Source organism: Hordeum vulgare, chromosome 2H, assembly GCF_904849725.1.
Source record: "Hordeum vulgare subsp. vulgare chromosome 2H, MorexV3_pseudomolecules_assembly, whole genome shotgun sequence".
Classification (NCBI taxonomy): Eukaryota; Viridiplantae; Streptophyta; class Magnoliopsida; order Poales; family Poaceae; genus Hordeum; species Hordeum vulgare.
In genome coordinates, this window is record NC_058519.1 from 497,046,572 (window position 1) to 497,057,622 (window position 11,051).

The 11,051-nt window shown below is 38.9% G+C and overlaps 1 protein-coding gene across 1 annotated transcript; it reads right to left on the reverse strand.

Moving 5' to 3' along the window:
- Positions 1 to 7,983: 7,983 nt before the first annotated feature.
- Positions 7,984 to 10,253, reverse strand: LOC123426829. The gene is made up of 3 exons (XM_045110726.1): positions 10,123 to 10,253; positions 9,448 to 9,969; positions 7,984 to 8,701 (listed from the first exon to the last, which is right to left on the reverse strand). The coding sequence occupies exons 1-3, from the start codon at positions 10,186 to 10,188 to the stop codon at positions 8,102 to 8,104; spliced, it is 1,188 nt and encodes a 395-aa protein (XP_044966661.1). The 5' UTR covers positions 10,189 to 10,253; the 3' UTR covers positions 7,984 to 8,101.
- Between the last annotated feature and the right edge of the window lie 798 nt (positions 10,254 to 11,051).

Sequence of the window (11,051 nt, forward strand, 5' to 3'; positions counted from 1 at the left end):
ATTTATGAACTTCGTCCAAACACAATCATCGTTGTTCGCTTTGCTTTGCATGAATCTTGCGGCACTTGTCATCTAGGTATGGATCCACGTTAACACCCAACATCATGTGGGCACTATTAATGTTGTCCCACACATGACCTTATGAAATGGCTCCTGGGTACGACCGACCGAGTCGTGTTGTCGGGTATTCATTATGCCACATGGTGATAAATGGCAACTACGGTTGTGCATATGTTGCAGCTAGTTAATCATACATGACAACTATGATTTGATCATATATGACAATTGTGGTTGACCACACGTGGCAACTAGTTAATAACACATGGCAGGTATGGTTGACTATACATAGCAATTATAGTTTGACTACATGTGGCAACTTCAATTAGTTTTACATGGAAACTATATTTGATGATATATAGCAACTAAAGTTAATCACACATGCCAACTATAGTTAATTAGACATGGCAACTCTAGTTAATTACTCATGGCAACACAGGGTGTTGTGGGTTGCACCCGAACATGTGGGAAGTGTTAATGTCTGCCCACATAGGGTCGTGTGGGCTTCACGGGAATGTGTGGGCAGTTTTAATGTTCGCCCACACATGATCGTATGGGCTCCACCCGAATGAGTGGGCAGTTTTATTGCTTGCCACCGCGGGTTGTGTGGGTTGGTTCCTGGGTACAACCAAACTAATCGTGTGGTCGGTGTCCATTGTGCCACATATTTGGTGAATATTTACCATGATCTAATTAATAAAGTTGCCATGGTATAGATAATATAATTATCATACTTGAGTATAAAAATTGCATAAGCAAATTTAGTAATTTTGCGTCTCTAAAAAACATGGCAACTTTTATAATTTTGTAATATGAATATTGTAAATTCAGAGATTTTATTCTTTTCAAAGATGGAAAATTTAGGGATTTTGACCTGTCAAAATATGGAAAATTCAGGAATTTTTCGTGGCCACATGGCAACATTTGGGAATTTGTTCTCTAAAAACACATGGCAACTTTTGGGAATTTGTAATGGACACATGGAAAAGATGGGCATTAGTTCTTTGAAAAAATATGGCAAATGTAAGAATTTGCCATGGACATATAGGAAATTTAGGAAATTTGTTCTCTAAAAACAAAGCAAGTTTTGGAAAAAAAACATCGTATTTAAAATAAAATTTTCATGGTTTGTGCACTAGATTTGCCATGGTTAAGCTACATAAACATAAATTTGTGGTTTTCCAAGTCAAAATTGAAGAAATAATATGTTCACTAAAACATCACGACAAAACAAATTGGAAAATACAAAACCTGTTTTTTAAAGGTCATGGCATATTTTGATATTTTTTTTAGGTATGCTAATTTGGCATGATATGAACAATAAAAATGGCATATAAAAAGTTCAAGAAAAGAATTTTCCATTACAAACTCAGCAGCGGTAAAATCGGTGAATGAGGCGGATATTAATAACCTTGAAGGCACAGCACTACACAGTTTATGTGAGGATTTAGTACCCACAAAGGGAGTTGAGGTGGAAGAGGAAGACGTGGGATCGGAGGGGTATATGGCCCCTTCGATGCCCGACAGTCATCCTCATGTAGCATCTGCCCATGAGGACACCGATATGATGCAGGATAAACCTAAGAGACCTTGGAAGAGAAAGTTTTATCATGTACGAGCGGTACGGAGGAGCGCGAGAGTTAAGCAAAAGAAAAAATATCCATGATGAAATATGAAAGGAATCTTTTGGGATAACAAAGTCTAGCGGACTTGGCTAAAAGGGAATTCCTTAGAGACGCATCTTTAGAGCATAAGCTTGAGTTTATGACTTTACAAGAGACGTGTAGAGATAACTTCACGCCACAATTTCTCAACACCATTTCAGGAGGAGTTGAGTTTGATTGGCATTGTTTACCACCAAGGGGTAGATCTGGGGGATCTTACTTGGGATTAACGGCGACACATTAGAGGTGTTGAATGTGGTCTATGGTGAGTTTACTATCAAATTTCATTTCAGGTCGAAAGTAGATGTCTTTAGATGGGCTTTGGTGGCCGTATATGGGGCGGCGCGGCTTGAGCTTAAATCCGAGTTTCTCGTCGATTTAGTAAGAATATGTGGATATGAAAGGCTTCCCATTCTAGTTGGGGAGACTTTAATATCATTAGAAGATAAGAGCAAAAAATGAAAACTTCGATGGAAGATGGTCATTTATGTTCAACATGATTATCAAGAGTCCCGATTTGAGGGAGATTGAGCTAATTGGTAGACAATTCACATGGGCTAACTCATTACATGTGCCAACATATGAGAAGTTGCATCGGGTTCTGACTAGTGTAGAATGGGAGCAGAAGTACCCAGTGGTCATAGTTCAAGCCTTGCAAAGGGCCATTTTAGATCACACACCACTATTAGTCGATTCTCGGGAAGCGACTCATGTGGGTAACCGAAATATTTTCTGTTTCAAATTAAGTTGGTTCGAGATAGAAGGATTCATGGGTCTCATTTCTACTGAATGGGCCAGGGAATCTAGCAGGTCATCTAGTATGGAAAGGTGGCAAAACAAAATCAAACACTTTGCACCAGTTCTTGAGAAGATGGGCCAATAATCAAAGTGGCATTTACAAAGTTGAAAAGAGAGGCTTATTCAGCTCATTAATGAGTTAAATGTGAAAGAAGAGTCTACACTTCTGAATATGTCAGTTTGTAGACCCAAAGGCCAAGGGGGGTCTCGGCACTGAGAATTTAGAAGTGAAAAATAAATGCCTGGTTAGCAAATAGCTATACAGATTATCTACGGAGACCGAAGGGATGTGGGTACAAATCTTCAGGAATAAGTACTTGTAGTCTAAAACATTGACTCAGGTTACTACTAGACCTAATGACTCACCTTTTTGGAAGGGGTTAATGAAGATGAAGGTAACCTTCTTCCACTGGGTGAAGTTTTTACTTGGCAATGGTACCACGACTAGATTCTCGGAGGACACATGGCTTGGGGATATGCCTCTAGCTTTACAATATCCTACCCTGTATAATATTGCACAACATAACGAAGATTATGTTGCCATAGTATTACAGTCGGTACCTCTTAACATACAATTTGGATGATTTCTAGTGGGAGAATGCTGGAATTCGTGGCTACATTTGGTCAGACGATTGACGAATGTTTAACTCTTTGACCAGACAAATAATATTCACTCGAAATTAGCTACGAATGGTATTTTTAGTGAAGTCGATGTACATGGATCTGATTAACTTTGTTCCTCTTTTGAGATCATTACATATTTGGAAAACTGAAGTGTCACTTCGAATTAAAATTTACATGTGGTTTGTACATAAGGGAGTTGTACAAACCAAAGATAACTTCATAAAACGAAGATGGATAGAGAGGACTACATGCTGCTACTGTGATCGAAATGAAATCATAAGACACCTTTTTTTATTGTCCACTTGCAAAACTATTATGGCACACGGTTCATAAAGCCTTTAACATTAATCCGCCAACGAGCATTAATACGCTATTTGGGACGTGGCTCAGTGGAGTAGACGTAACTATAGCGAATCTTATTCGGATTGGCATAAGTGCATTATTTTGGGATATATGGACCAATAGAAATGACATGATTTTTAATGGCAAGAACTCCAATAATTTTTTTCATGTTATTTACACGGGCACGACTTGGATTCGTATGTGGTCGTTACTCACTCATGCAGACTCTAGGGAGCTTATGACTATTGGGTGCAACCGTTGGGAGACGGTCGCACGTCTATCTTCAACCGATTTGGATGACGAACTAATAATAGGCTAGGTGTATAGGCATCATAGCCTACTTTTGGTTTCGTCGGCTATGGAAGTTTTTATTTACTTTAGCACTTGTTTTTATGATCAATTCGTGAGCACATTTGGATCTTAGACTTTGTTCTTGAAGTTATTCAAAAATATGGCTGCATGCAACGATTGATGCAGAGGTCAGGGCTTCGTTCCTCCTTTTCCAAGTAAGAAAAACTAAATAAATAAAAATGGGATGGTGAATACAATGAATTTGCCATGATATGTACTACAATAAATTAGACATACTAAGTTCAAGAAAGAATTTGCCATGGTGTAAAAGCATCCGGAGAAAGTACATGGTCCAATGTGCCGCCCTTGACATAGCGTGCACAAACCTGTATGCCTCAGGCTTCGAATCTTTGGTGGCCAAATTGGGGCATATAAACACAAAGTCTCAGAATTGTAGAAAAACATCAATTCCTCTACAACCACACGAAAAAGTGCACACAGGATAACCTCCACCGTCCGATCTGACCCACTTAATATCATCCAAGTGTCCATGTTACATCTCTAATACTACAATCAGATCAACGGTTCAAAACAGATGTTCTACCAGTAGACCATCATGTGGGATGCTACACAACCCAACGATGCCAGACACTAGAACGGAACCTCCGCGATCAAAGCTGCCGCTGCGATCAACGCCGCCACCCACGAACATCGCCTCACCCCGTCTTCCTCGCCCCCATTGTCGCGACGTTCTCACCACGATGACCGGGAGTAGATCTAGTCTCGACGCCCTCCTCAACCCAGTTGTCGCCGTCTGACGACACCTCGGGCCATCCCGACGTGTTTCCCTACCTCCGGTGCATCACCCCGTTGGCCCGCACCATCTCGAGGACATAGTTCTATATCGACCCTGCCTGTGCACATGTTAGATATTGATTTTGCACATCTTATGATCATTAGCCAAAAGATAAAGGAAATTGCTCCTTTAATCTGCCAATTTATAATCTACCAGTCTAGATTTCAATCTGCCAGCCTAGATTTCATATTGTAAAATTTGGTACGTGCAGGTTATTAGGATCCTGCTTAGTTGTTTATTTTGTTACCTACACAACAGAGTTGGGCAACTGTTTGACAAATAGATACAATTAGAAGACAATATGGTATCCTCTCAACGTACTCCATTTGGGGACCTGACGAACAGCGGCAATTCAGGTCAATACATATATCACCGACTCTTACCTACATCGACCTTGTATATCTTGAGTATTTCATTGCCTCGCAGGTCAGAAAACACATCCAAAAGAATTGAAGAGATAAGGGAAAGGGAGAGGTATGCGTTAAACAGGGATGCAATACTTAAAAAAAAAGAAAGGAGGCAAGGGATCGTAAGAAAGCTAGATGTGCTCTTGTAAATGGAAACAACACCCCATCTAAGCCACCCATGCCCATATCGCCATGTTTCTCCATTTTCTCTGTTCTTTCTGTTACATACATAAATCAGACGTAAGTCATATTAAACATCAATTCTTATGGACAGATTTTCACATTGTGGATAGGCCCAGTGTGCAGTTTGCTCTCACCCACCTATGGTACACGTCAGCTGCCGAAGTTGATGTCTTTTCTTACCAAACATACTAATTGCGTTTATGTGTCAACAACTAACATTGTTCATACAAATGTTATGCAAGCATACCTGTTGATTTGATAATGGGTGATCACACTCCACTTCATGGTCCAGATTCATTAAGAACACCACAAAGTGTCGTTTCTAACAAAGAAACTGTCAATAATGTCGACCCTTGCATAGAGTCATCCCCACTTACTGGGTTACGACCGCCAGTTCAAGCCTACAAATACACCGTGTCATATGGTAATCGATAGAGGATAAATAGTTTAGACTTTATGTGTCATAGCTAATTTACACTTAGATCATACAGAGGATAAATAATTGATGTTCATGTTGTGTGTCGTACCTAATTTACACTTTATTCCACAGAAGAAAAACGAGCACTTAAAAGAGAGAGGGAAAATGCCCGGTATGAGCAACATAGAGAAGGGATATTACAAAGCCTACGTGACAAACGGCATCGAGACAAATCTGTGATTCTCCAAACTAAATGTGATACAAGTGATGCCAGCTACATGAAACACGTGATATCCAATCTTTGGTTTCCCAACTGACAACCACTCATATTTCTGTAGCTGATGAAGATTGTGATTGGTTGCACACAAATGATATGTAGCATCAGCAAAAAATGAAGGGAGGACGATGCCAGACAGCATACTAACCGCACCGTCTTGTCGACGCAATCCCGTGGACACATATAATGGTAATTTAACTCACTACCGCTTGGTTAATACCTTTCATTCATAGCTGATACTTGCCCAAAATATAAAATATGATGTCAGGCAATGACCAATGCGAATATGCATATGGAATACTGGAGCCCGATGTCAACACAAAAAATATTGATGATACGCATTAATGCATAGATGGATCTGTGTTTAATTTACTACTATACCTTATACATTATATACTAATAATTGGCTACTAGACTACTTCGGAGACGAAAACCTTGGAGAAAATGTATACATTGAGCCTGATGAAGAAGATAGGGTGTTCGGCCAGCAAGGTATCTTATTTCTATCATTATTTACAAATATAAGTTATTATGTCCACATATTACACTTTGCTTGATTCTAATAATGTTTTCCTATATTATTATAGTCTATGTCCCACTATGCACGAGTTCCAAGTCATTGTGACGGCATGGACATTGCTATGTTGGCACGATTGTTTCATAGCTGGCCTGATAGCAATGAGTATGATATCTCAGAATGTGATATGGTAATATTTGAATTCAAAGTCATTGTTTATTTGGTCTTAATGAATGATAATGATTGTTGTGTTTTTAAATGTATGCGTCATTGCAGGTTTTGTTGCCTTGTGATATTCTTGGGCTATTGTTATTGTTAGTCTAGGACCAACATAAAAAAAAGTTGTCTCTATTTTGGACCCGCTTTCAATACCCACTTTCGGAAAACATATACTTGAAAGTATGGTCAATGATCTAACAAGTTGCAAACTCTGCCTTCAAGGACAACATCTTGAAATGGGGATGCAAAGTTCCTGATGTTCCCACAAACTCATACGGGTAATAATTTTGTCTTTCTTTTTTGCGAATAGGGTAATAATGTCAATACATCACAATCTTAATTGATTCATTCAACTCACATGTAACATCTCATACATGCAATCCCCACTTTGGTTATTTGGTTTTCAATTTAATGCACTCATGTTACGATTTCCAGTACCCAAGGTAAGTTGACACCATGCTCATTCATATACACGTTACACATGTTTTTTAATAACAATGTTATATAATACATATGCAGGATGATTTTGAATTGAGGAAGTGATTTTTAATTCATATTTTGAAGTATGAAGAGGATGAAGTTCTAAACCATATCCCAATCTTAGAACGAAGCATTATAGATCGCATCAAAAGACGGACCTTCCAGAGACGATCATCATGAAATAGTGACTACTAGATAATGTTGAGTAGTTGTTATTTTTAAGTATTTTGTAATAAGTAAAAATTACAATACACTTATGCAATCGTTAATTTTATGTGAAGACATGTGTATTCATTGTGTGTTAGATGTGATAATTTTTTCATTTTGGTTTTTTGGATCACGCCATTTCAACTTTCACCAAACAAACAAGCACTATGTCTTAATCTAAACAAAGTATTACATTGAAATCATTGGACATGGAAACGCATCTAAATCTTGTACTCCCTCCGTTTCAGTTTATAAATCCAGCACGTTTATCTAGATCATCAATTTGACCAACTTAATAAGAGACATATATTATAAAAAATATATCATTAAAAACTTTAGATGTTCTATTTTCTAATGATATATTTCTTATGTTAAATAATATATTTTATATAAGTCAAATTGACGACCTAGGTACACGTGCATGCCTTATAAACTGTAATGAAGGGAGTAATAAAAACACAATACAAAATTCATGTTCCTATTATAATTTATTAGGATACATGCGCGTTGAGCGTGCATGCTCACTAGTATAGCCAAGCAAAAGCATGAAGCCGACACAACACTTGGAAAAAATATCATGGATCCACATCCAGCGGCAGCATGTACCGAAAGACCAAAAAAAGACATGATAGCAGGCCAGCAATTCAGAGAGATATGACATAAAATCCAGCTGATCCATACAGCAATATCATACATATAAGGGGTGATAGCATACATATAAAAGGTTAGCTTGCAACGGATAACATCCCTCCGCTGGCCAATTAACGGTATGCAATCTGCACTTCAACTTTACCATGGTCAGCATTGCAGATTGTCTTTTCATGCTGGTCATGGTTGAAGGTAAGATCACCTTGGAAGGAGATTGTATGGCCGTCATTAACATGGCCAGAATTAGTAAAAACACAAAGGTTCAGCTTGATTATCAAGATCGGCTCTAAGTATATCGGAACAGCTGCCCATGTCCGCAACAATGGAAGTCTGCCATCAATAACCTCTGCCTTATCATCTTCTCCACACTGAAAAAGCAGGACATTATAGTCGCCATAGAACTGATGGTGTGCTGTGATTTCACCATATGCATAACATCCGGTGTCAATGGAGCTACAGCCACTGCCAGATGTGAGATGAAGGTTGATACACAATCTGGCCTGTATAGCACGATACATCGGCACAAAAATCACGTCTATATCACGGCCATATCTTGTTGGCATTGTGTGGATAATGACACTGTTACATGCATAAGGGTCCACACAGAATAGGTAGTTTGCTATGTCAATCCGGTTATCATCCTCTGGGATTTCAACTCTAATGCGGAAATAGTCCTCAAGTGCCGCCCCTTCTGCCCTGAGAATCAAATTACCCTGCACAAATGGCATTGGAATAAAATGATTCAAAAGATACAAAAAAAACAAAGATAAAGACATACTGCCTTCATCTCAAGGAATTAAGATAGGTTGTTTAGTCTGGAATTCCATTAATAACCGGCCATTTTGATTCTTCAAAATAACTCGATGAATTAGTAGATCCTTTTAGGAGGCCCTCAATAACCATAGATCGAACCTATCCTATTTTTACAATGTGATGGCTGGCTATTCATGGACTAGCTGTAGGTACCTACTATCTTGTTTCTTGTATCAATATCAGCAATGCAGTCCATCCAATGATAAACCAAATTCCAACTATAGAACAATGACACAATCAAACCTGAATGAACAAAATGTTGAATTGAACTGTACCAGCCTATAACTCCAAAATAGATTGCCAATGAATCATAAGGGAAATTGTCTTAAAAAGTTCTAAAATCCTACGAGAAAAGGTTCTAAGGATGTAAATCCTATAAAAGCATGTGAAATTTCTTTCAATCAAAGAAGCCCTAAGTAGCGCTCTACTATGAAAAGTCTTTTTTCTGTACGCCACTTATGAATGTAAAATGAAATGAATTTTTGAACCTGTGTAGCATATATGCGTGTGTGTTTGCAAAAAGTTTTGGATTTTGTTGTGCAGTAAAAAATGTTTTTCTTTAAACGGGCACCATGGTGCCCGTGCACAACTACGAATAATCGCTATTTAGCACTCTACTATGAAACAGAGGGTGCACTGCATATACCTGTGAATCAACATTGCGATGAGGTTGTCCATTTAGCGAGGAGCAGTAGTAATGTGAACAGTCGCTGGAAGCAACGAAGGTGCCCACAAAGGGAAATCGGGGACGCACAGATAACAGCTCCACCAAGTGCCGAGAGTAGCTGTAAGCAACATGTAGATTCTTGCTGTCTCCGTGATAGCCAATTTTCAGACACGGTGGAATATCCTTTCTGTAGTCATCTCCACCTCCGTCAGAGTAGTCACCATCTGTGTCATGGTAGTCTCCATCTGTGCCATGGTAGTCGTCACAGTTACTGCAATCCTCACCATCACTATTGTGGCCGTACTCAGCAAGCTGCTCGCTATAATCATCATCTGCAGCAGGAGAGTTTTTGTCTCCCGTTTGCTCATCTGCAAGATTGACAGTTTCTTCTCTCATTCCCGTTCCCCTTGCCCTTTCCCTTACACCTCTACTACAAAAAAGCCGTCGAACAACATCGAGACTTCCGTAATGAATAAATCTAATGGGCTCAGAGATGCAGGCCTGTTTCAGGAAAAGATCGAGTATTGTAGATAATGAAAAAGAAAGTGATATAACAGTAATCAATCAAGCTTCGATCAATCAGATCGATGTTGGATAAACTATTTCGTCTAGTTAGCAGATTCAAAATCAAAAGGGTGGATACATGTGTAATACCTGCAGAGAGCAGAAGATGGCACTCCAACATGCTCTTTCGGGTTCGGCGGCAACGCTCAGCGGCATGATTCTCGGTTCTCACGGCTTAGCTTGGGGGCGGCGGCCCTTGGCAGGTTATTAAACCCTAGATCGATTCGATGGCGCTGGTAGTCCTGATAGGTCTTTTTATACGGCATATGCCCAAACCTGGTCTTGCGGCCTGTGCAATCTCTTTCCGATTTGCTGTTTCAAGAACTTAGTCCGCCCAGGCCCATCAGTCTGTAACAAGGCCCGCCCAAAATCGCTCCAGCTGGTAGGATGGCCCAAATCTCCGCGGAGTATCTTTATTATATCAAATCGTCGTCAGCGTCTTTATCGCCAGATACAGATAATTCTACTTACGGATGCACATTAAAAATCATTAATTAAAGAATACTACTTTCTTCGTTCTTAAATATTTGACCTATGATTTGATGGTTAGAGAGATAGTGGTATTCCTAGTCCATCAAGATTTAAATCCTGATGTTTTATATTATTATTGGACTTTTTTCAGGATTTTCGCTGATACGCTTTCATTGAAAGGAGACGTTTCTGTCGACGACGAGGCATCTACGGTGACTTCGTAAATATCAAAATGATATGTTGGCTTAGTCTTTTGAAGGTGCTCATAAGGATAGAATGTGCCTGTGTGCGTTCATAGGGATAAGTGTATTCGCGTGTATACGAGTGCTTGCATATGTACTATGTTTAAAACGAAAATAATTGTCTTTTTAAAGAATTAATTATGAACTACATATAAAGCAAAATGAGTGAATCTATATTTTAAATTATGTTTATATACATCCGTATGTAGTATATAGTGAAATCTCTAAAAAATAAATATTTAGAAACGGATGAAGTAGTAGACTGTCTGTGTGTTGCGACGGATCAACAAATAAATTTATAAAAAA